The sequence below is a fragment of the Phyllobates terribilis genome, unplaced genomic scaffold (assembly GCF_046119375.1).
Source record: "Phyllobates terribilis strain yellow unplaced genomic scaffold, ASM4611937v1 Scaffold_8__6_contigs__length_399053987, whole genome shotgun sequence".
NCBI lineage: Eukaryota > Metazoa > Chordata > Amphibia > Anura > Dendrobatidae > Phyllobates > Phyllobates terribilis.
Genome location: NW_027362768.1, coordinates 89,690,129 through 89,716,517, shown reverse-complemented (window position 1 = coordinate 89,716,517; position 26,389 = coordinate 89,690,129). Strand labels below are relative to the sequence as shown.

The window sequence follows — 26,389 nt, the reverse complement described above, 5'->3', positions numbered from 1 at the left end:
CCACGTTCACATGTTCAGTATTTGGTCAGTATTTTACCTCAGTATTTGTAAGCCAAAACCAGGAGTGGGTGATAAATACAGAAGTGGTGATGTGTTTCTATTATACTTTTCCTCTGATTGTTCCTCTACTGGTTTTGGCTTCCGAATACTGAGGTAAAAAACTGACCAAATACTGAGGGTGTGAATGTGGCCTTAGGCAAATGTTAGCCATTATTATTATCTGTTGTTAAAAAAAGGCAAATATAATGGGCCCAATTCATTATTCTATTGGCACCTGTTTTTTGCGCCTTCTGTTTGCGACAAATTAATCTCTAAATTTGTGCCTTTTTTGAAGTCTATTTCATTTATATTTTCGCCTCTTTTATTTTTGGTGGAGTTTAGGGTTTCCAGATATTTTTACCTGATTCATCAATTGCGACTTTTTGAAAAGTCGACAAATCTGTCACAAATGTCATAAAGACCATTTTTTTGTACTTTGTGCAAAATTCATGAACAGTGCGTGCCATTTTGAAGAATAGATGTCTCCTGTAGCGATTTCAGTAAGGCCACGTTCACACATTCAGTATTAGGTCAGTATTTTACCTCAGTATTTGTAAGCCAAAACCAGGAGTGGGTGATAAATACAGAAGCTGTGACGTGTTTCTATTATACTTTTCCTCGGATTGTTCCACTCCTGATTTTGACTTACAAATACTGATGTAAAAAACTGACCAAATACTGAATGTGTGAACGTGGCCTAAGAGAGTAACACTCTTGAGTCTCTTAAAGGGAACCTGTCACGTGAAAAACACTATTAACCTGCAGACATGGGATTAATCTGCTGGTTAACCGTGCTTTGAACATTCCCAGCGCCTGCACTTAGAGCCCCACTGCTGGGAGGAAATGAACTTTATTCCTCATGGCAGCGTTCGGGTTTCACTCATGGAGGTTGCGCCAGTTGCAGGTTCAGTCACCATGCTGCGTATAGAGCGCGGCGGCTGTAACCGCACTCCCCGGCACTGACTGACAGCAGCTCAGCATTAGGGCCGACTGTCAGTCAGTGCCGGGGGTGCGGTTACAGCCGCAGCTCTCTATACGCAGAGCGGTGCCTGAACCCGTGCCGGCCCCATCCCCCTGATTGAAACCCGAACCATTCCGGGAAGAATAAAGTTAATTTACTCCTGGCAGCGGGGCTCTAAGTGCCGGCGCAGGGCAAGTTGAAAACGCTATTAACCTGCAGATTAACCCCACATCAGCAGGTTAATGGTGTTTTTTCACGTGGCATGTTCCTTTTAAACAGGTCACTAGAACAGAGATAGGTCCACATGCGGCCATCCAGCTCACACCTATTATTAGTTTTTATTTGATACATTTATTCTATTGCTGATCAGCTATTCACTTATGTATTGTGCTGCAATATATTTGTTAGGAATCTGTCAGCAGGTTGATGCTATCTAATCTGAGCGCAGCATAATGTAGGGGCAGAGTCCCTGATTCCAGCGATACATCACTTAGTTTGTTGGGTTCAGCAGTTGTGATACAATCAGAGTTTTAGATGTAGCAGAGCTCAGAGAGCTAACCCACTCCATACCGCAGCTTTCTGTGTACATTGTTTAGTGACAGTTAGCTGCTTATCGATGCTGGGAGCGTGGTCAGACCAGGATGCACGAGAGCTGTTGTCCTGGCGGTAATATTCTCCTGGTGATAAAACACTTATTGTATGGAAACAACAGCACACAGCCTAATAAGTGACACAGCGCTGAAATCGGTGTCTCAGCTGCTATCTCATGCTGCCCTCAGATTACATAACAAAAAACCTGCTGACAGATTATTTTTTAAATAAAATCAGTGTTTTATCAGCAGTAAAATAGGAGTCTCATGCCTCTTGGTCCAACCCCACCACCACCACCACTGATTAGCAGCTTTCGGTCAATGCACAGCGTACACAGACAGCAGCCAATCAGGGGTGTGGGCAGGGTTATACACAGCTTAGCATTCAGAGCTCTGCTAGATCTGCAGCAGAGAAAACAGTGATTATATTGCTCCTGCTGCACTCAGTAAACTAAGTGACGTGTCGCTGGAATCAGGGTCTCTGCCCCTACATCATGCTGCTCTTAGATTACATAGTAAACACCTGCTGACAGATTCCCTTTATAGTATATACTTATTTCTATTGTGTCCATCCATATTTGCAGATCTTCTAATAATTATGCTCATTTCTATATACGCTGTTCACACAGAGAACCTTCTATATAGTGCGATGATGCAAGCGGAGATCATTTGATGGGTAGATGTATTGTATTTTTCACACTCTTTTATTGGGAAGTTTTGCTCTGTGCCTTCCTAATGGAAACTATTAGTATAATACTTGCATTACTCATCTCTAGTCTTAATTTTAATCTTGATTCAATGTGCAGCTCACACTTAGGCTTCGTGCCCACAAAGGGCCCAGATTCAGCTTTTGGGATTTTTTGAGGTTACTTTTTTTTCCCCCTTTTCTGTTATTCACATGTGGTTCATGAATTTGGCGCAAAATAAAAATTACAGTTTATTTTTGTCCTTAACCAGTTTCTTCGACTTCTTAGCACTTAAAGTCACAAATCCTTTAATCCCTTTACGCCATGGTCAATTTCTGTTTTTTTCATTTTTGTTTTTTCCTTCCCTTCTTCCAAGAGTCCATAACTTTTTTCATTTTTCTCTCCACATAGCTGTATGAGAGCTTGTTTTTTTGCGGGATGAATTGTACTTCTGAATAAAACCATCCTTGTTATCATGTGATGCTCTGGAAAGGAGGACAAAGAAATCTGAGTACACAGATACTAAACATGTATAGATTTTTTTTGTATTTAAGTGTTGAAAAAAAATCTGCAATTTGTAAAAAAAAATAATAAAAAAAAAAAAAAAAAAAAAAATGTTGCTTGTGCCACCATTTCCCAAGACCCATAACGTTTCAATTTTTCAGAATCTGGGGCTGGGTGAGGGCTTATTTTTTGCGCCCTGAACTGCCGTTTTTACTGATATCATTTTGGGGTATATATAATGTTTTGATCGCCTGTTATTGCATTTTATTGCAATGTTGGAGCAGCAAAAAAAGTAATTCTGATTTTTCTTCACATTACACCGTTTACTGATTGGATAAATTTATTTTATATTTTCAGAGGTTGGACTTTTACGAATGCAGCGATACCAAATATGTGTATTTTTTAATTGCGTTATTTTTAATGGGGCAAGAGGCGAGTGATTTGAACTTTTATATTTTTTTCATACTTTTAAAAAGATTTTTTTCACATTTTACCGTATTTGTTAGTCCCCTTAGGGGACTTGAAGCTGTGATTATCCGATCGTTTGTACAATACATGGCAGTGCATCAGTGATTGACAGCAGCATTTAACAGGTTAACAGCCACGGACGGAGCCCCATCCAGGGTAGAGGCAGAAGATCAGATGATGGCTGAATAATTCAGACATCATCTCCTGGGAAAAATACGGGCTTGATTGTATGACATATATTGCGAATGGGTTAAAAAGTTGCAAAAGTGCGCTGTACAGGAAACTCCTCGGGAACCCGTACTCCAGACAGGGAAGGGAGTGAGATGCGAAAAAAAAGGGGGTGGCATTTGGTAAAACATCTGGATAAGCAAGTTGTCAAGGAAAAATAGACAAAATAGACAACTTAAAAAGTGGCATAAAATGTACAGAGAATAAGGAGCAAATACTGAAGTCATAAAAGAGGAGCAAATTACTCCAGAAAACTGAAGAACACCAATAATGAATGGGGGCCTACGTTTTTTTTTTTTGAGGTGTCAAAAATGACGTGTTTTCTAGTGTTAACCACTTCATGAAACAATGTTTTTCAGTTCCTGAAGCATTTTTTTTCCATGCACTCTGTGTGGACACTGATGAATTAGGAGCCGATTCCATCAGCAGCCACTTCAAAGAAGAACTTTTTTTTATCCTCAAGGTATTTTTCAAAATCTAAAGCTAAAAAAAACACTCCAAAGACTGAAGATCCAAACAGCAAAGTGGTTTCGTAAATGAAGTAAAAAGGAAAAGCCTTTCATGAGTTTTTTTTAAGCAGACCAGCTCCAAAATACTCCTCAAAAACCTGTGTGCATATGCCCTTAGCATCTAAGCAATTAGACAATCAGTGAACCTTTGCTGAATATACTTACTGTATTTGACAATAATCTTTATCCTATTGGAGCTATTTGCGCTGTTTCGTTTTGTAAGAATAATATGACAATTTATTTTTGTGTTTACATGAAGCGTGAGTCAATACCACTTTTATACCACTAGATGGTACTGTTGCATTGCATTTTGCCCTTTACATTCACTCCTGTCTCTCCAGGCTTCTGTGCAGCATTAGCCCCATGCTGATTATCAGAGCTTGTTTATTGGTACTTCCAGCTCCTGTGCACACAGGCTGTATACTATCTATTAGATGAACACTGTGTTCCCTGAGGAGGCCACTGCTGTTGGCGTAACATTTGGGTGGTGTGCACCATCCACTCCTCACCTAGAGATCCCCATGGCCTGTTGGAATTATATTGATTTCGTTCAGTGGCTTGCGGTCATGACTTTGCCTTGGGTACACGTGTACTCTCATTCTAGCGATCTTATTGGGTATTCATCTTTAGGCAGGTTCCAGGCATTTTAATATTGAAAAGGGTTGTTTTCTACTTGAACAGCATCTTAAATGAACTGTGAACCTCCCCTCTTCTTTGATTGATAGTTCTGGCTTCATAGAGACATAGAAGGGCAGCGATAGAGGGAGAACAAGCAGGTGGGAAGATGTATTTAATTGTTTGGCCCCCTCCATATTGCACCGAGCACCTGTGCTTGGTTTGTACAGTCATTCTGTGCTGATAAGAGTCTCTTTAAAGAGACTCTGTTACCAGATTTTACTACCCCATTTATGAGCAGCATGATGTAGAGACAGAGACCCTGATTCCAGCCATGTATCACTTACTAGGCTGCTTGCTGCAGATCTACCAGTTTTCTGAATGCTGAGCGCTGCATAACTCCATCTACATTGCTGATTTGCAGCTTTATGTGTACACTGCATAAGCGGAAAGCTTATAGTGGTCGGGGCAAGATTAGACTACCTGTCTCTAGTAGTGCTGAGCATTCCGATACTGAAATATCTGGTATCGACCGATATTCGCGGTATCGGAGTTCCGATACTGAGTTCCGATACTTTTAGAATATCGAATACCGGAATCGGAAGTTCCCATAATGCAATGAGCCAGTTTGATTTTGTTCAGCCAGTGAGGATCCTAAGAAGTGTGGGCACATCCTGTTAGGCATGTTAACTAATGGCATGGCTGTGATTGGCTGCTGAAATGATGTCATGATGCACTATAAAAGCCGCCGCCGCCATTTTGAGCTCACTCTGCTGTGAATTCAGTTAGGGATAGGACGCTGCTGTTCTGAGGGACAGTTTTAGCTACCTATTTGCTTTATTGTGCTTTACCCAGGCTACTTTATAAAGCTTTCTTTTGCCTTGCAGCGCTAGTGCACAGTTCTCTGCATCTGTACTGTTCACGGCTGTCTGCAAGGTCTGGTGTGTGAGTGCAGCTCATGCTGTAGTGTGTTCTGCAGCCACGTCCGGTTGTAGTGCACTCAGTGTGTGTCACTGCCTCATACATTGTGCTTTTTTGCATTAGTGCTGCTCATTTTTCCTGATTTCTCCTATTAGTGTGGTGGTTCCAAACACACTATATAGGAGTAGTTAGAGGAGCCTTTATGCAGCCTTGTGCCCTGCAGCCCCAGCCAGATTAGTATTAGCCTATTTTTTGTAGCCTCATCTATTGCATTGTAGGTTACCTTCCTGCATTGTAATAGCTACAAAAAGTCTGTGATACTATCGGTTTTACATCTTTGGGCACATCCAGTGTCTTTTTGTGAAAAAAAAAAAATAAATAAAGTTCACCAAACACTCCACTTTACAGTTGTGTAGGCCACATTAGCTCATATTAAAGTCTAGTCCACACTTTATAAAATTAGTGTTTCTTATACCTGTTAGAAGCTGTTCAGGAATAAGCACACTAAGCCCTTAGTACTTTTTTGCCTATCTTTATCAGTCTACCAAGATGAAGAAGTCAGGGAGTAAGGCATGTGGTCGTGGGCGTGGAGTTTCTGCAGGGAGAGGACGTGGGGATTTTGTGCCTGCAGGGAGAAGACATGGGGATTCTGTGCTTGCTGCGGGCACCAGTGACTCAGCATCCCCCAGTTTTACCAGGGAACAGTCCTTTATGCGCAGCTTTGTAGGAGCTCGCCATACCCCACTGTTGCGGGAGGACCAAATTAAAGCCGTTGTCGGATGGATGGCAGCTAACGCATCGACTTCAATTAGTTTCAGATCCTCTCAGGTCCTGAGTACTGAAGAGCACCCATCTGTCTCTTCACCACCTGCCAAATTTCCCAGGCAGTCAGAGAGCCCTGGACAAGAGCCATCTCTACTTCTGTTCTCTGAATCTCTTGGCTTGGAAAGAGGGGGCCAGCCAAGCAGAATCCTAGAATTTGAAGAAGAGGTAGTATGCAGTGATGCGCAACTGCTTTGTCTCTCTGAATCTGAAGAGGCTTGTGGGCCAGTGCCTATGGTCAACACACCTCAGTACGCATCTGATGAGGAGACTCGGGTGCCACTTTCTGGTGCGTACTGTGCTCTCGAGACTACCCAGGAGAAGCAGTTGTTTGAAGAGGGTAGTGTAGATGATGAGGTCCTTGACCCATCATGGCGTGAGGTACAGAAAGGTAGTGGGAGCAGCTCTGAGGAAGAGATTCCCTGAACGGCCGAAAAAGGAGGGAGAGGGAGGGGGCAGACTTGGTTGCCTGTAGCCTCCACTTCGGCACCCATTAGGAGCATGCCTCTTCCAAAACGCAAAACGGGCGCTCCCAAGACTTGCAGTGCCTGGTCCTTTTTTGACACAGTTGTAGATGACATTTGCTTTGTCAAATGCAAGCTGTGTAATTAGAAAGTGAAAAGAGGGAAAAGTGTCAGCAACCTCAATACCACAAATATGTGGAAACATGTGCGGACCAAGCACGTGGTGGAGTTACAAAGACACACTGAAGACCTAGGCCAACCTACAGCGCCACCTACCACCTCTTCAGCTCGTGTTGTAGCCTCTTCCTCCAGCTCACACACAACTGGTTCGGCTTCCTCACAGGATCGCCATGGAAGAACCTCTGGCACTGTTGTACAGAGACACAGTGTCATTCCACCCATAGCACCACGTTCCCTGTCATCCTCACACTCCCAGGCCTGTCTACAGCCATCGTTAGCACAGACATGGGAGAAAAGGCGCCCATACTCGGCAAACCACTCCCGAGCACAGGCTCTGAATGCTGGCATTGCAAAACTACTGGCCCTTGAAATGCTATCATTCAGGCTGGTGGAGACTGACACTTTCTGTAACTTGATGGCATTGGCAGTCCCACAATACAACGTGCCCAGCCGCTTTTATTTCAGCAGGCAAGTCGTCCCTGCCCTGCAACAGCATGTGGAGGGAAAAATTAAACATGCGCTACAAAACGCCATCAGTAGCAAGGTCCACCTGACCACCGATGCGTGGACCAGTAAGCATGGACAGGGACGATACCTTTCCCTCACTGCCCATTGGGTAAATGTTGTGGAGCCGGGTACAGATCTTGAGAGTGGCGCTGTACATGTTCTGCCAACTCCAAGGATTGAAGGAATCCAGTCTGTACACATTGACTCCTCTTTATACTCCAGTTCCTCTGAATCAGCGCTGCAGGAGCCGTCACGGTCTACCTCCACATCGACCCGTGAACGGTTGGTTACCTGTTACGATCGATATGAGCACAGCCGTGGCCAAACGTCAACAGGCCGTATTAAATTAATTTATTTGGGGAATCGAAGCCACACAGCGCAGGAGCTCTGGAATGCCATCAAGCAGCAGAGCGATGTGTGGTTTGTGCCAGCGAATCTCCAGCCAGGCATGGTAGTGTGTGACAATGGCCGAAATCTGGTGGCAGCTCTGGGCCTAGGCAACCTCACTCACATCCCATGTCTGGCACATGTGCTCAACTTGGTCGTGCAGAGTTTTTTGAGGGACTATCCAGATCTTGATGCACTGCTGCACAAGGTCCGCATAGAGTGCGCTCACTTGCGGCGTTCCAGCATCGCAAGATCGCGCATTGCAGCTCTGCAGCGCCGATTACGTCTTCCGGAACATCACATCATATGTGACCTACCCACCAGGTGGAATTCAACGTTACATATGTTGGAGAGGTTGTGTGAGCAGCAGTAATGGAGTACCAGCTGCAGCAGGCGCAAACAAGTCGCACTGCGCGCCGTTCACACTTCACCACCACTGAGTGGGCCTCTATGAAGGACATCATTTTGCGTGCCTTTGATTATTCCACGCGGATGGCGAGTGCAGATGATGCACTAGTCAGCATGACTATCCCCCTTATCTGCCTGCTTGAAAAAACACTGCAAGCACTAAGGGAGGAGGTTTTGGAAGAGGTGGAGGATGAGGAGTCACAAATGCCATCTGCTTCTGTACAGTCTGCGCAATGTGGTTCCTCACAAAGGCCTAGGCAGGGGACACTTTGTGAGGAGGATGAGGAGGAGTCAATGGAGGAGGAAGACATCTGTCCAGAGAAGGGAGGTACACAATGCTCTAGTAGTCAGTATCTAGAGCGAGGGTGGGGTGATGCAGAGCAGGCAGAGATCACGCCTCAAGCAGGGGACAGCGTTTCTTGGCCAGTTGGCAGTCTGCAGCACATGGTTGATTTCATGCTGCAGTGCCTGAGAAACGACCGCCGCATCGTCCACATTCTCAACATGGCTGATTATTGGGTGTCCACCCTCCTAGATCCTCCCTACCGGGACAACTTACAAAGCCTCATAACACCGTTGAACTGGGAGCGTAAAATGCGGGAGTACCAAGACACATTGGTGCATTCCATCATGTTCTCCATTCCACCCGAGAGCAGTGCTGCTAGTGCTTTACAAAGCAGCTCAGTGCGTCGAGGCAGTGGAGGAAGCTCTGCACATTGAGGGAGCAGAAGCAGCGCCTCAGCACAAGGCAAGACCAGTATGGCCCAAATGTGGCAAAGTTTTGTGTCCCCGCCACAAATGTCTACACCATCACAGACGGCTCCAGTCAGCAGGAGGCAACGTTTCCGTCAGATGGTGACAAACTACATGTCTTGCCCTGTCAGTGTACTCCCAGACGGCTCTTCCCCCTTCAAGTTTTGGGTCTCTAAGCTGGATACATGGCCAGATCTTAGCCAGTATGCATTGGAGGTGCTGGCTTGCCCTGCTGCTAGTGTATTATCAGAACGCGTCTTTAGTGCCGCAGGTGGTGTACTAACAGACCGTCGCATCCGACTATCCTCCGATAACGTTGACCGGCTTACTTTTTTGAAAATGAACAAGGCCTGGATCTCGCATGAATTTGCCAGTCCTCTTCCACATTAAATAATTGGTTGGCAACAGTATCCATGTCTCCTGTTGTGTTCATGTTTCTACCACCTGAACTGTAATCCCTGGGCTCCAACACCGCCAGTTGCTGCTCAGAAGTGCCGTCTGCATAGTCAACACTTGCTCCAGTGTTATTGGGGTTCAGTAACATCAGCTGATCCCCTGCTGTGTGCCCGGCAATTTCTCCTGCTCTGTCCACATTCACACTACTACTGATTTTATACGTGCTCCAATTAGGCCTCTGGCTCCTCTCTGTTTTCACTATTTACCCTGGGCTCCAACACCGCCAGTTGCTGCTCAGAAGTGCCGTCTGCACAGTCAACAATTGCTCCAGTGTAATTGGGGTTCAGTAACGTCAGCTGTTCCCCTGCTGTGTGTCTGGCGATTTATCCTGCTCTGTCCACATTCACACTACTACTGATTTTAAACGTGCTCCAATTAGGCCTCTGGCTCCTCTCTGTTTTCACTATTTACCCTGGGCTCCAACACTGCCAGTTGCGGCTCAGAAGTGCCGTCTGCACAGTCAGCACTTGGTTCAGTAACGTCAGCTGTTCCCCTGCTGTGTGTCCGGCAATTTCTCCTGCTCTGTCCACATTCACACTACTATTGATTTTAAACTTGCTCCAAACTCTGTTTTTAGTATTTACCCTGGGTTCCAGCACCGCCAGCTGTTTCCCAGCAGTGTCTTTGGCATGGGTACTCCCTCCTGCCCAGCCTGGTTCCAGCACACCAGCTGTTTCCGGGTAGTGTCAACGTCACTTTGCCTCCAATGCGTTGTCCTGTCGTGTTGCGGTCGGGTTAGCCGACTCTATGGTGCCTCCTATGTGGGCTGCGGGATCTGGCAATGAAGGCTGGTTCCATAGTGCCAATAGGACAAGCACCCCCTGTAGGACTGTGGGTTTCGGTAACTCCGGCCGGCTCGCGGCCTTGCAACTTTTTTTTTCATGTGTACCTTCTGCTACCCATCCGGGTTCCAGTACCGTCAGCTGGTTCTCGGCAGTGCCTTTGGTGCCTCCTTCTCAGTATCAGAGTTCCACCAACGTCTGCTGGTCCTTGGTAGTGCTTTCTAGAACAGGTACCTCCTGCTTAGTAACCGGGTTCCAGTACCATCAGCTGGTCCTCGGTAGTTCCATTGGCTCTTGTACCTTCTGCTACCCATCCGGGTTCCAGCACCGCCAGCTGTTTCCCGGCAATGTCTTTGGCATGGGTACTCCCTCCTGCCCAGCCTGGTTCCAGCACGCCAGCTGTTTCCGGGTAGTGTCAACGTCACTTTGCCTCCAATACGTTGTCCCGTCGTGTTAGCCGACTCTATGGTGCCTGCAGTTTAGGTGACTCCTATGTGGGCTGCGGGATCTGGCAATGAAGGCTGGTTCCATAGTGCCAATAGGACAAGCACCCCCTGTAGGACTGTGGGTTTCGGTAACACCGGCCGGCTCGCGGCCTTGCAACTTTTTTTTCATGTGTACCTTCTGCTACCCATCCGGGTTCCAGTACCGTCAGCTGGTTCTCGGCAGTTCCTCAGCCTTATTGTACCTTCTGCTACATTTCCAAGTTCAAGCTTTTTGAAATGGTTTTTGGTAATCACTCTGGATCTCCCTGACGACGACCCTGAAGACGAGGACCCCGAAGACGACAACCCTGAAGACGACCCCGAAGACGACTACCCCGAAGACGACCCTGAAGACCACCCCGAAGAAGACGACGACCCTGAAGACCACCCCAAAGAAGACCAAGAAGATGACCCTGAAGATGACCAAGACAACCACCAAGATACAGAAGAACAAGAGACAGAAGACGATGAAGCAGAAGAACAAGAAGCTGCAGAACAAAAAGCAGAAGAACATTAAGCATAAGACTAAAAATCAGAGCAAAAGATATTATCTAAATTATAAGCAGAAGAAGACTAAGCAGTGTATGGGGGTGAGTCCGTTCCTCCTCGTGGTGCCCCTGGAAAAAACCTGCTACTGCAGGCCAAACTGAACGCGGACAAATCCTGTTGTAAATCTTTTTTGACGGGCAGAACGGAAGGTGTAATCTTCAAACTTTTATAGATAACAACTACAGGAATGCCTGTCACAAATAAGAATATGATGAAGAAGAAGATGAAGAAGTAGAATATGAAAAAGAATAATAGTTGAATAAGAAGAATATGAAGAATGTAAAAAAAAAAGAATAATAGGAAGAAGGTGAAGAAGAAGATGAATAAGGTGAAGAAGAAGTTGATGAAAAAGATGCTGCTGCTGAGGATGGAGAAAGTGTGGGAGAAGTAAAAAAGAAGGTGAAGAGCATGGAAGTAGTGAAACATAAATATCTGACAAAATATAAAAAAGCTTAACATAGTCAATATCTTTGTAACTCCAAACGTCTTAAAAAATATATGAATTCCTGCTATTCCATTTGATTGGGCTAAACCTCTATGCCTTTGTCTCCTCCACCTCCCCCAATACATTCTACATTATTCTTAGTTGTTTTCCTTCATGTAGAATTAACCTACAAGAAAGAAAGGGTTTATTTTCATTCCAATATTTGTGTCCCATTGACTTGCATTGGTTTCCAGTATCGGAATCGGCGATATCCGATACTTTTTCGGTATCGGTCCGATCCAATCCGATCTGATATTTCCCGATATCGGAAGGTATCGCTCAACACTAGTCTCTAGTGATAATCTGTTAATAAAAGAGGGATTTTATTAATACTGCACCAAGCAGTTAAATAAGTGACAAATCACTCGAATCAGGGTCTCTACATTTACATCATGCAGCTCTCCGATTAGGTAGCCGATCATGTACAATTTAAAAAAAACAAAAAACTTATTTTGTGCCAGTGGTCAGATCTGCTGGCACTCGTGACACAGTTATGCCACATTAGCACACAGCAGCCCATCAGCGTTCATATGAAAATGTCAAGTAGGTGCGGGCAGAACCAGCGTTGCCATCATTGGATTACTGCCTCTGCGGGAGGTTAGCATAAGGGTTATTTTCTTATTATTTTACACAGGGGAACTACAGCATTTAAGAAGGAGCTGCCCAAGTAGTCACCAACACATTTTTTGGAGTGTGTGCGACTGGGCGTGTGTACTCACTTAGTATCATCATCTGTGATTCTATACTGTCAAAGCAGTGATATTTTGGTACTCTTTGCTGTATGTTGTAAGGAGTTCAAAAGTTTATGCAGGACCTGGATGCCTTTTTTTTTTAAAAGTACACTGCTCAAAAAAATAAAGACAACACTCAAATAACACATCCTAGATCTGAATGAATGAAATATTCTCATTGAATACTTTGTTCTGTACAAAGTTGAATGTGCTGACAACAAAATCACACAAAAATCATCAATGGAAATCAAATTTATTAACCAATGGAGGCCTGGATTTGGAGTCACCCCCAAAATTAAAGTGGAAAAACACACTACAGACTGATCCAACTTTGATGTAATGTCCTTAAAACAAGTCAAAATGAGGCTCAGTATTGTGTGTGGCCTCCACGTGCCTGTATGACCTCCCTACAAAGCCTGGGCATGTTCCTGATGAGGTTGCCGATGGTCTCCTGTGGGATCTCCTCCCAGACCTGGACTAAAGCATCCGCCAACTCCTGGACAATCTGTAGTGCAACGTGACGTTGGTGGATGGAGCGAGACATGATGTCCCAGATGTGCTCAATCGGATTCAGGTCTGGGGAGCGGGCGGGCCAGTCCATAGCTTCAATGCCTTCATCTTGCAGGAACTGCTGACACCCTCCAGCCACATGAGGTCTTGCATTGTCCTGCATTAGGAGGAACCCAGTGCCAACCGCACCAGCATATGGTCTCACAAGGGGTCTGAGGATCTCATCTCGGCACCTAATGGCAGTCAGGCTACCTCTGACGAGCACATGGAGGGCTGTGCGGCCCTCCAAAGAAATGCCACCCCACACCATTACTGACCCACTGCCAAACCGGTCATGCTGAAGGATGTTGCAGGCAGCAGATCACTCTCCACGGTGTCTCCAGACTCTGTCACGTCTGTCATATGTGCTCAGTGTGAACCTGCTTTCATCTGTGAAGAGCTCAGGGCGCCAGTGGCGGCTTTGCCAATCCTGGTGTTCTGTGGCAAATGCCAAGCGTCCTGCACGGTGTTGGGCTGTGAGCACAACCCCCATCTGTAGACGTCGGGCCCTCATACCACCCTCATGGAGTCGGTTTCTAACAGTTTGTGCAGACACATGCACATTTGTGGACTGCTGGAGGTCATTTTGCAGGGCTCTGGCAGTGCTCCTCCTGTTCCTCCTTGCACAAAGACGGAGGTAGCGGTCCTACAGCTGGGTTGTTGCCCTCTTACAGGCCCCTCCACGTCTCCTGGTAACTCCTCCAGCCTCTGAACACTACGCTGACACACAGCAAACCACCTTGTCACAGCTCGTAATGATGTGCCATCCTGGATGAGCTGCACTACCTGAGCAACTTCTGTGGGTTGTAGAGTCCGTTTCATGCTACCAGGAGTGTGAAAGCACAACCAACATTCAAAAGTGACCAAAACATCAGCCAGAAAGCATTGGTACTGAGATGTGGTCTGTGGTCCCCACCTGCAGAACCACTCCTTTATTGAGGGTGTCTTGATAATTGCCAATAATTTCCATCTATTGTCTATTCCATTTGCACAACAGCATGTGAAATTGATTGTCAATCAGTGTTGCTTCCTAAGTGGACAGTTTGATTTCACAGAAGTTTGATTTACTTGGAGTTATATTCTGTTGTTTAAGTGTTCCCTTTATTTTTTTGAGCAGTGTATATTACAGGTTATGGGTACTAGATTCTATGAGATGTTCATTTAAGGAACTACTCTGAATGCCGTGTGTGGAGTCGGGAAGGATTTTTTTTCCCCCAATATGGAGTCATCCGCAATTGCCTGTTTTTTTTTTTTTTTTTTTTTAATCTTCCTCTGGCTCAACGTTAGGTTATAGGTTGAACTCAATGGATTTGTCTTCTTTCAACTTTAAAACTGACACTTATGGTGCAGCTACATTGGTATCACTGGAGCTTAGGAACTGTGTTTTTAACGGTTTGATTCAATATATGTTTTAAATAAACCTTATTTCTTTTGCATTGTTTTTGTAGTGTGTACTCTTTTTACTTGTGCCCTTACATCCTTTTTTCCCTCAACTCTTTATGCAGTACAGGTGGGGCACTTACTTGTATTGGCATTGTATTGGCATTTCAGCTATCCATGTTTAGCTTGGAGAATTTCTCATCATTTTCTATTCAGCATAGGGAGAACTATTACCTCCTTTTACCCATGGAAGCAGTAACCTATCTGAATTGATTTATTGCATAAATTCAAAACAGGTGCCAGCAGACTTTCCCTTTCTTTGCTTATCTTAAGGACCATATGCATATATGAATTTTTGGAGCGAAAAAAAAAAAAGGATAAAAATTCTTCCAAAACCCTTCAGGAAACGCTCTTAGGTTGTATAAAATTGGGTAGAGATCAGATTGCAGGACAAGGACTGATCGGCAGCTCTGACCTGAGCGTGACAGATGCATATAAATACATGACGCTGTCACGCTCTGGACAGGAGAGCCGCCAGCCAGTCCGTGCACTGCGATCAGATATCGGCCCGATGTATAAGCCCTAAAAGCATTTCCTGAAGCAGTTTCCACTAGAAAACTCAGATTTTGACAGCCTCACAAAACCTGTGTGCGCACAGACTAATTATAACAAGCAGATCTTGTTAAAGTGTTCAGCACGACTTCTAAACTACTTGGACAACCCTCTCTTAAATGCTGTACACCATCACGTAAAATAAAAGCTTTATACTCACCTCATGCACCGGCGACGTTCCAGCGATGTCAGCACTAGATCGAGCTTTTGCCTAACAGGAGAGCCGAAAGGGAACCTGACAGCTGATACATGCTACCCCGTGGATATGTCTGACTGTGAACTTTTAGTGAAAAAACACGCTTTAATAGCCACAGACGATGCTATAGACCAGTCGGACAAGCGGCTTCCTGGCCTGCATTGACAGTTTGCAATAAGGTAGACACCTGACAATCCAGGGCAACGATTGGGGAGAAGCCACCAGCAGCTATGAAGTGTTTTTTTTTTCTTCTTTAATTTGCACCACCTTTTTCCTACTCTGCACCTAATTACTGTAAGAGCAGAGTTCAGCAGTCTGTAAATGAATTTCTGGCTTGGCATTTACCCCTAAGCCTCATATTTGGGATCAGACTCCTTACTCCACTGATCTCTTTAGGGAGAGACAGTACGCCACCACCTTTTCCCCAAGGAGTATTGCCTGCCTTATAAATTTCATATGAGCTTACTGCAGCCTGTGCAAGGAGAATGTAGACTTCCATCAACGACCTCTCGCCCAACGAGCATCCTGCTCTGCCCTTATGATAGGAGAGCGTTTCCTATCGGTAAATGCATACTTCCTTCTAAACTACAATCTTGAGTCGTTATTCGCCATCAGATAATGGAGGTTTCTCAAAAGAAAATCGAACGCATGAAGGGAATTTTTTTCCCCTCAATTATACAGGGTGTCCCTAAAGTCTGGACACACAGGCAAAATACATATTTTCAAGAAATGAAATTAACATTTTATTCAATTGGAATATTAAATAACTTCAATACGATTTCCATCATTTGCAATGCAAACGCGCTTTGCAAAATTCATGTGAACTCAGTGTAATGAATCCACATTGCTGTCAATTTTAGCACATTCATTCTATTAATGAGAATTCCTGTGTGTCCAGACTTTAGGGGCACCCTGTACCATGACCTCTATGGTAAAACCTATATATTCACTGGCGCTGATCAGAGGACCACTACACGCCATTATTTCTACTAGATAAAAAATCAACATTCATTCATGACAAGCAGCAATATATTTAGAGAATACTTTATTAGTTCCTGTAATCAAACCTGGATAAAGTAAAGACCTCACATATTTTCATACAACAGATTTCGCTTTCTTTCTCTCAACACAGCAGGGCTAAGAGTGGCTGTCAATTCTGTACAAAGCCAAAAAGATGGGTGGGAAACCTGCACTATCCCCATTGCAAAAAGATGACAAAACAGCTAAAAAGAAAAAAAAACAAAACAAAAAATAGTATTTATATATTTATATATATTTATATTAAAAAAAAGAAAAAAGAAAAAAAAAGAAAGAAACATACAACTAAACTGCAGCTCGTTCTCGGTCTACGACTCTTCTGTACAGCAGGGCAAGTAGAAAATTCACCTGTAACTTTTACTTAACATTTCGGTTAGAGATGGTCAAATAACTAAACGGAAATGACTGGCCGTAGAAGTAGTAACAGTCCGAACTAGTGGATAAATACAGTCAATAATTCTTTAAAAAGGGCCGTACCTCCTTAATGACTGGCCCACAATTAGTGTATAACATCCCTTTAATCTGAATTCCTTCCTTATACACTTATATCATTTTGTCTTTTCGGGTTCTTGATAGCTCTGACAAAACAAAAAAACAAAACAAAAAGCAAAACCCTTATATTGGGCAAAATATTTTTTTCTTTAAGTTTAATAAGAACACCTTTACCACAACATAGCTGCATTTACAAGATATCTTATAATGTACAGTTGTCTTGTCCAGTACAGAAGTAAAACTCCTGCGTCCCTATTTATACAAAAAGGTTTGCTGTATATGATCTCACTTTAACAGGAAAAAAAAGTCACAGAAGTTAGATCTTAAAGGTACAGTATAGACTGATATTGTTGAAACGACAGCAGCGACATTGGCATGGTTTCCATTCTTCTACCATGGCTTGGTTAGGGGAAAATAAAATGAAGCTAGGCCTCTTTTCTACACAACTGACCATATATTAATGACCTTAGAGGAGCCTGATTGTACAATGTCAAACTCTGCTTGCAACTTTTTAGACCGCATGCACCCTTTTTCTCTAGAGTCAAGTCTGTGCGAAACCCTAAAGCATTTAAGGAAAATGTCTTGTAATCAAGGGCACAACACAGAAGAGCCAAATATTAGGAGAGCGAAGAGCGGGCGAGAGATGAAGCCGGCTATGTAACCCTAAACAAGACCATAAAGCGTGTTTGGGTGTACATATATGAGAAAGTTGCACTTCAGCTCGCTCTGGTTTATTGGGGGGTATTGAGAAGAACTGCCAGGTAGTGTTTCTAATGAATCATATACAGTGTGAGCTTTCCCATATATTACACTGAAAATACTAAATGCCAGCATTATGCCGCAATCGGTAGTCACAGACAAATCTAGTAGAAAGCAGAAGACTCCGAGCCAACTGTGCCCAGAGTCATCTACGTTTCATGTCTTGAAATGCTGAAAGGATGGATTCACCGGTCGCATCAGCTAACTATACCCGCTGACTTCACTCCTGCGTTCTTCAGTAAACCATGAAAACCTTATCCATACACCTAAGTGTAGTGCTTAGAAGGTAACCAGCCGCCGGGCCATCTCTAGGATTTGGTGTCTTCCGTTTTGATGGCTTGAGGTTTTATTGGTCCAGTTCTGATGGGTTTTGTGGTGGTCGGTACCGTAGCTTGCGACATGGCAACAGAGACGGTAGAATTGTCTTCTGCCTTCTCCGGAGAGATCATTGAAGGCTCTGCTATGATGTCTGAAGGCTTGGAGGAGCCTGGCGCCGTTTTCGGAGGTTTAGGGATCACGGGTTTGCTCTGTTGATGTTGCTGCTGCTGTTCAAAGAAGCGATGCGTCGACTGCAAGACCTCAGCTCTCTGTTTTGCCTTAAGGGAAAGGAGAAAAAAAAGGGGGAAAAAAAGACGTGTCCCATAAATTAAGATGTGCCAAGGTATATTCATGCATATGTTTCATTAGACCGCTTTTCTGCAAAGCTGAAAGTGAAAATATTATTAACCGAAGCATTGAGATCAGAAACACAGCGTTACATACCGGCAGCCATTCAGGTGATGGCCGTCATTGTAACGAATCGATGAGCTGAAACCACTCAGAGGATCCCCATGTTCGGGACTCAACTCTGACATCCGTTAGACAACCCCTTTAAAGGAAATCTGTCACCAGGTTTTTGCTACCCCATCAGAGACACCAATTCTTGAAATGTGTCACTTACTCGTCTGCTTGCTGCAGTTTTGATAAAATCACTGTTATATGTGCCACAGGTGTACTAGTTCTCTGTATAACCCCGCCCACACCACTGACTGGCAGCGTTCTGTGTACACTGTGCATAGGCAGAAAGCTGACAGTCACTGGTCGGTCATGGTTGGACTACATGACAGCAGATTTACAAGTCCTCAAATGATAATCTCCTGCTAATAAAACAGTGATTGAATCAAAACTACAGCAAGCAGCCAAATAAGTGACATTGCTAAAATCTGGGTCTCTGTCGCTACATTATGTTGCTCAGATTAGGTGGCAAAAAACCTGGTGACATTACTTTTAAGACATAAGGCAGCATATATAGGAGGAGTGAGAGTTCAGCTGTATACAGAAATCAAGTCTACTAATCCCGGATACATTTTAATACTAAGTGGCGCATGAAATCTCATCCCAGAGACCAAACTGACCTTTAGATCCTGCTCCGCCCTTATTGCTGCATTAACTCGCACACCAGAAGGTGGAATAGGAGGGGCTCGGGACACATGATGAAGGCGAGGATGGTTCATTAGGCCTGTGGGCATCTGAGGGGGCATCTGGCTGGTCAGTGGGATAGGTGGACGCTGAACAGGGGGCTGGAACGTGTTTGGATGCGGTCCTCGGACCATTGGTGGAACAAGATTAGGTTGCGACAATATCTGAAAGGGAGAAAGGTAAGAGAAATTCCTATTTTATAGGCAGGTAATAGTGTAAAAATAGAAACGATACCCAGACAACGGCAAACTTGGTCTCAGAAGATAATCTTTTCCCATATACCTCATAAGGTGATGTGATAAAGAGGAGACCCTCCTAGTGACCCCTCTATAAGCCGGAGTGGGCAGCATAAAGGTAATCGGTTTCTCTAACACGAGAAGGAATAGTGGACTCACACATCTGTAGGTCATAGTATGGGCCGTGGCTCTCCTATGATGCTGCCGAGTTCAGGATGGGGATAAGCAGCCGGTTCATGACACACTGATGTGTGAAGGTAGTGGTGACTATCTATTGTCTATGGGGATGCCCCCCAATCTCCACTGATTGCATAAAATGGTGGAAGCAATGGTCATACATGTTGGATTTAAAGATGTTGTTCACTGCTTAGACATCCCCCTTCTCAATCACTTTATTCCATCATGTGAAATAATAACATCCTATTCTCACCTATGGTGCAGGTGCCATTCTAGAGTTGACGGCACTGGCTCTCCCGATGCTCTCATGATATTATGTCAAGTCAGCCCTGCAGCCAATCTGGCTGTTTCACGCTCACTTCCTTTAGACAAAACTGGAGGAAGAAGTGAGCTGCTGCTGTCTGACTTCCTCCGGATGTCAGTTTTGTCTGAAGGTAATGAGAGAATAGCGACTGCTGATTGGCGGCAGGGCTTGCGGGAAACCCGGTGCCACCACTGTCGAAATGGCGCCCGCACCGGAGGAGAGTATCAGCTATTATTTTACACGGGTGAGATATAGTGATTGAAAAATTTAGTTGGTCGGGAAGTGGACAACCCCTTTAATTTAGGTCATGATTAATTATCCAAAATGCAATTTTTCAGATGTAATAATTTCTCAAGGATATAATCAGGGTTGCCTGGAGACTGTACCACACATGAAAGCTTTCCCAAGTGTGTCTTACTATTGGGTGGTATAAGATTTGACTAGACAGTAACACACCCACAGCATGGCCACTGGTCTGTGAAATTCTGCAGATTTTCACCCGTTAATAGAGTGAAATAGGTGGCAAATCTAATACAAAACCTGCAAACGACACACAAAGTGAATGTTCGAGGGGACAAAAAGAAATATTTTCGATTTTTATTACCTGAGGAGGGAACTGTGGTGTGGCGAACGGTGGCTGACCCATTCTTACACTGGCTGCTGATGAAGGAAATTGATGTTTCTGGTAAATCAAGCTGCTCATTTTACTTGACTGGCTATTGGGGCTAGTTGAACTTGTCCTAGAGAGAGAGACAAATGATGGATTATAATGCAGGCTATACAAGTAATGCAATGTATCTACAAGGAATCTGTCACCACTTAATCTGAGCACAGCATAATGTAGAGGGCATAGACCCGGATTCCAGTGATGTGTCCCTTATTGGGTTGCTTGCAGTAGTTTGATACAGTTTTATCAGCAGGAGATTATCTTAAGAGGACTAGTAAACCAGATGCCAGGTAGTCAAGCATATTCAGGAGCTCTGCATAACACCGCTCCTACCATTGATTGGCATCTTCCTGCCTATGCAGTGCATACAGAAACAGTGTACACAGAAAGCTGTCAATCATTGGTGGGGAGGGGTTATACAGAGCTCAGCATTCCAAGAGTTTTATCAGCCCAGTAAGTGATACATCACTGGAATCAGGGTCTCTGTTGCTATATCATTTTGTTGTCAGAAGGGGTAGGAAAAAAACCTAGTGACAGATTCCCTTTCAAGAGTTACATTGTTATGTAAATTACATCAATGTGCAAACCGCTCAAGGCTAATGCAGCTATTATAGGACAAAATGGGACTAAGCTTACCGAAAAGGACTGGAAGTAGGTGTAGTGCTCCTTCCTACAGGTGGGGTACCAGGCTTGCCATGGTCCAAACCACTGACATAAGGCTTAAGATCTATCTCAGTCACCTATACGAAAGGAGATATAGTCATGATAATAATCAACAGCAACAGATAACAGACATGACGGGACGATCTGAGAGGACGTGTGACTACTTCTGGTGACATTTCAGCACATGTATTTCTACACTCTTATACTATTGATTCCCAGTATACAGTAATAGAAATCACGGAGTTAGTGCAACCAAGTGAGCAAGGCTGGAAGAGCCGGCCAGAAGAAGAAAACTACATGTGACAAAGAAGTCCAAGTGCTCAATACTAATACAAATTGACAATTAAAGAGGCACTACAAGATTAGATTAGAAACAAGAGATCAGTTTTTCCAGAATATGTTGTAGGTGTAATATTAGCAATTACCTCCAATTAGAAATGTAGTATAGTTCTCCTGATTCGCTATGTCACTTACCCCACGTACAGGGCATTGCAGTAGCTTAGGGATCCATGGTTATAACCAATGATATAGTGAGTTAGTTACTAGTGGTCATAACCATTTCTAATTGGAGGTATTTGCTAATATTATTATTACTCCTACTACATATAATAGGATCCTGGAGATGGGAATACCCCTTTAAAGATACATTTGTGATTGCAAATGTCTAAAGTTGCTGCTGTGAGGACATTCAATTTACAGAGTAACTACATTTTTTTTTCCCATAAATCAGTTAGTACAAATTAACAGAACTTTGTAATATAGTAGGAAAAATCTACTTCCTTCTTAGCGTATCACTTTCTGTCTCCTGCACTGATCATTTGTTCTCTAGTACTGCTTAAATCGGTCTACAAATCTGTCTGCAGTGAGGGATCAAATTACATCTCCTGCCAATTGAAGTCTATGGAGAGGGGAGGAGTTGGAGGGAGACGAGATCAGAGAGAAACAATGGAAACTGCTGATGCACAGGGTAAAAACTGCAAAAAAAATGCAGGTGTGCATATGACCGCTTAGTTTAAAAAGTGACCTGAAAGTGCAGTTACTCTTTAATAATATTAAAAGACAAAATGTATAATTTCAAGCTACACTACTGAACGCCACACAGTGGGATACAGGGATCCCGACCCATCCAGAGACTGGGATTGTGAAATGCTCTGCAGGGCCATGCATGTGCACCACCGCTTTACTATCTATGGGCCTGGCAGAAACAGGTGAGCTCCATTTCAGCAAGGCATGTCAGGATTGGTAAGGGACCCAGCAGTCAGACCCTCAGCGATCATCAAATTGTCACTTATTCTGTGAATGGGAGACAATTTGCCGAGCTGGGACAAGCCCTTTAAGCATCAGTTCCGTTTAGCTATACGGATCATTTCTAATACTTTCATTGCTTCTTATCCCACGACCAAAGCAGGCAAACAATCCAGTACAGGCGGCCCCATGCTTATTATGTTAACATATGGTATTTCAATATGCAGTACCAAAATAAAAGCACCAAATGTTTTTTTTTAATCCAAGTAATACACCAGTTTCCATTGAAGCGAAGCTGTCACAAAGAACACGTAGTCTGATCTGCTGCCATGTTATAGAGCAGGAGGAGCTCTGTACAATAATATACAGGTTTTTAGGAGTCCAGGGGGTGGTCCTGCTCAATGATTGACAGGACCCCCTGTTGGAAGACTAAGTGCAGACTACATCAGACTAGCTCTGTGAAACTGATGTGATATTTAGATATTTTCCTAACACAGTTGGGGGGTAGACATGAAGACAAAAAGCCTCTCTTCTCTGTAGCAGAGTTCTAGAGGAATAAGCCGATGCCACCAAATACAACTGAACGGTGCTTCATGCAAATCTCATACATATAAATCTTAAATCATCCAAAGGCAGAGAATAATTGTAGTTGTCACCTTGCCGGGGGCAGCGATCATTCCATGCTGGCTGCCAGAAGGTATCAGGCCACGGTAAGCCTGGCTCACTTGGCTGGCCCTAGAGAGACTCTGATGTTGCGCTTGAGGTGCAGGCGGCATAGTCTGAGATAAAGCAATGAGGGGCTGCCCCCCAGTAGAACCAAAGTTTGGCAATGACAGCTGCGATCCTTGCAAAGGTACCGTCATCTGGAAGTACAAGGTTAAGATAATCTCACTAATACAGAATACAAGTTAACAGAAAATTAGTGTGAAAATTGCCCCTTCAGAGAGGGAGAAGACTTGCGCCACCTATTTTGGAAGTAACAATCCTATTAAGTCACTATCGAGCCTTGCCACAAGACTTGGGATAAAGTCATATTGTAAGGCTTGTTAAAAGGTCGATATTGACTTGTAGGATTGCTGCTTCCAATAGGTGGCACTAGAGATCAAGTCCTCTCCCTCTCTGAAAAGGCAATTTGCATATTTAAGTTCCCAGAGGAGTATTGCAAGGCTTATTAGACTCCTCACATTGGCATGCCAGACCAGGCATGTCACTCTACAATGAAAAAAAGTTACCCCTTAGATACCAGAACATTTGTGAAAACTGCTAAAAGTTTAAGACCTTATACTGGATTTTTTTTAATTTAAATGGAGTTCCTCTGACAATTTGCATTACCCCGCCGATTCGTTTTTTTTTTTGTGTGCTCGTCTGTTTCAAGTAATCTCCCACTATTAATAAAAATACAATGTCCCTTCAACCAACTTGGCATAGACCAGAGAACTGTGCGTTTTCCTTTTCTCTTCTGACCCTGAACAATCAAACCATGGCTGCGGAATAGAGGAGAAAAAGCAAACGCCTGCAGAGCAGGTCCCCACTGCCGCCTGCCTCAGTGTGTTCTCCTACCGCAGTCTTCCTGCTACTGGAGCACAGCAGCAAAGGTAAGCGGCAGTGTTGAAGAGTCAGAGCGCTGGAGAATAGCAGAACAGCGCATCTCCTATAACACAGTCAGGTTCAGAGCTCTGGGTCTCCAGCGCTTATGCTTTCCTGTGCTCCGGCACACCTCATAAAAAGAAAAGGACATGCAGTTTTCAGCGTTCAAGTGAAACAAAGCTCCTTCTAAGGAGAACATACTGAGCCAGGCTGCAGCCGACCAGTGTGTAGTTTTGTGGTATACGCTGAAAAGAAAATTTACATTCTAAGCACTATCACTGGGTAGTATAACTTTCAAAAGTAGAGGCACAAAAAAATATAAACAGAGGAGGATGTACTTAAGGGTTTATGTTTAAGAGAAAGGTAGAGTTTTTTTTCTTAAAAACAAGCTATGTAGCAGTGAGACAAGCCTAATAACCCCATGGTCCCCGTATTGCCCAAAAGATTAGAAAATCAATGCAAATGTAGTAATTTCTATAGTAGTCCATAGTGGGATATTAGTAGGATCCTTGTACATGCTTTATTCACTACAAGGCATCAGTGTGAGAGTGCATTATACAAAGGAGAACTCACACATCGCTCAAAACACAGATTGCTTCAAACAGATCACTAATGAATCCCTTTGCATAGTGGTTCAGAGAGTCGTGAAAGATTTAAATCGATTTGTCATTTCCTTTAAAACATCACATCTTTGCTTATGCAGTGTACCTGGTATGGCAGCTCAGCCACATTTACTTCAATGGGGCTGAGCTACAAGACCGGTTAGAAGCCATGAACAAAAGGTGGTGCTGATGCTGACCTGCTGAAGAGCTGTCGGAGACTGAGCCGTGTTGTAGAAGCTGGTCTGACTAGGCTGCTGTCCAGAATACAGATTAGACGGCTGTCCGAGCCCCTGTCGTGTCTGTGGAGATCAAGTGAAAATGAGTTGTGTGTTTTAAAGTAGCCCCCCAAAAAATAATTGTATAAAGCAAATCACTGTTCTGCTGAAATTCATTTTTTACCTGAAGAATATGTGTATCGATAAGTTGAGATCCTCCCAAACCAGACTGACCGAGCTGATGTTCATACAAGATAGAAATGGGCTGAGTGTTGGTGGTCTGCTGATACGCCAAGCTAGACTGAGCTTTAGCAAGGTCCTGGTGTTGTACTCCAGGGAAATTGTGTAAGGCAGCGCCAGACAAGACAACCGGGGAAGGCTGAGACAAATTGCTCTGTAGATATGCCTGCTGAGACCTACAGAAAAGGTTGGCTGATGTAAGGATATTGCAGTCATATACTGAGTTTCTATTCACTTCTCATTTCCATGCTCCCCATTAGATGAGCCAGTAAGTAAGAAGCTGGACTGGATGGACCTACCTGTAAGGCTGGAGAGAGGGTGTAAACAGTTCTTGGGCTTGGGATACAGGGGGAGCAGGTGCTAAGCCGAGCTGAGCCTGGTGTTGACTTTGAAGGGGAGCGTAGATGGGGATTGGAATCTAACAAAAAAGAGCAAAGGAAAAAAAAAAAAAAAAGATTTGGAAATTAACAAAAGCAATCAGATGACGAAAATGATTAGTAGACCCAGCGTCATGCATGCGTGGAGAAGGAATAAAGACATCATGCTGGTCTACTAGTTAGATGAGGTGGCTGTTAATCTCTTTGATCATCTCTACTGGGCCAGCAAGAGATGAGAGGTAGCCCTGTGGTCAAATGAGCCTGTGTGCTCATATACAAGAATATTACATTACTCGTGGCACCACGTATCAGGCATCTGGTTTGGCGATTCAGGGCATGTTTGTAAATGAAGATACATTGGTGTGTTCCTATTATGACATTAATGCAAACAATTTGTACACTCTGGATAACCTATTTCATTTTTCTATTTCTTTATAGCAACAATAAACACAAAAACATCCCCACAAACTCACTTGGGAGAGACCCGGTTGGAATCCTTGCTGTTGGGTTAGGGTTGGAGGAGCCAATCGTGCATGCTGAGTATTAAATAAGTGACTTGTGTCCATATAGAAAGCAGGTATCTGTGCAGCCGGCCCTGTGTCAAGAAATAGCATAAAAAGAAACATTAACCAAGGTTAAAAAAAACATCTGGTAATCAAGTCTGAGAACACAGGAGTAGAGGTGGCGAACCCGAACTTCCACCAGTCCACTCATCCCTACACAGGAGGCGCTGAGGCGGCATTTTCTCTTGCTGCAGCAGAAACCCTTTTCTCATTCTACATAAGAGAAATAAAATCTAAGCTATAAAAAAAAAAATGTCAAAATAAAGAAACATTGTCTACCTGCTGCCGACTGGGAGACGTAGACCTGTGGGCTCTGCTGCTGTGCCATTAATGAGGGCATGCAGCTAAGCTGGGAGAAGTGGCTGGCAGACGGCATGCTACTGCTTTGGAGCTGTTGAGGCTTTACTTTGCAGATATTAGGGGGATCGGAAGTCGTGGTTGTTTTGGTGCTGAGAGAGGACGTTGTGTATGTTCCACCACCTAGATGGAGAAAGCATCAG

General features: G+C 44.0%; 1 protein-coding gene across 5 annotated transcripts in view; it reads right to left on the bottom strand.

The window, feature by feature from the left end:
• Positions 1 to 16,328: 16,328 nt before the first annotated feature.
• The window catches only part of PRRC2C (proline rich coiled-coil 2C), a 70,622-nt gene continuing 60,561 nt past the window's right edge, over positions 16,329 to 26,389 (bottom strand). For 4 of the 5 annotated variants that reach the window (XM_073643123.1, XM_073643125.1, XM_073643127.1 and 1 more), the window contains exons 26-35: positions 26,169 to 26,369; positions 25,800 to 25,921; positions 25,249 to 25,367; positions 24,894 to 25,125; positions 24,692 to 24,793; positions 22,962 to 23,168; positions 21,034 to 21,137; positions 20,335 to 20,470; positions 18,950 to 19,177; positions 16,330 to 18,151 (exon numbers count right to left, since the gene is read on the bottom strand). In XM_073643123.1, the coding sequence (XP_073499224.1) occupies positions 17,864 to 18,151; positions 18,950 to 19,177; positions 20,335 to 20,470; positions 21,034 to 21,137; positions 22,962 to 23,168; positions 24,692 to 24,793; positions 24,894 to 25,125; positions 25,249 to 25,367; positions 25,800 to 25,921; positions 26,169 to 26,369 (1,739 nt within the window). In that variant the 3' untranslated portion in view covers positions 16,330 to 17,863. Of the gene's footprint in view, positions 18,152 to 18,949; positions 19,178 to 20,334; positions 20,471 to 21,033; positions 21,138 to 22,961; positions 23,169 to 24,691; positions 24,794 to 24,893; positions 25,126 to 25,248; positions 25,368 to 25,799; positions 25,922 to 26,168; positions 26,370 to 26,389 lie in introns of all 5 variants that reach the window. The other variant, XM_073643126.1, reaches the window with a different exon arrangement.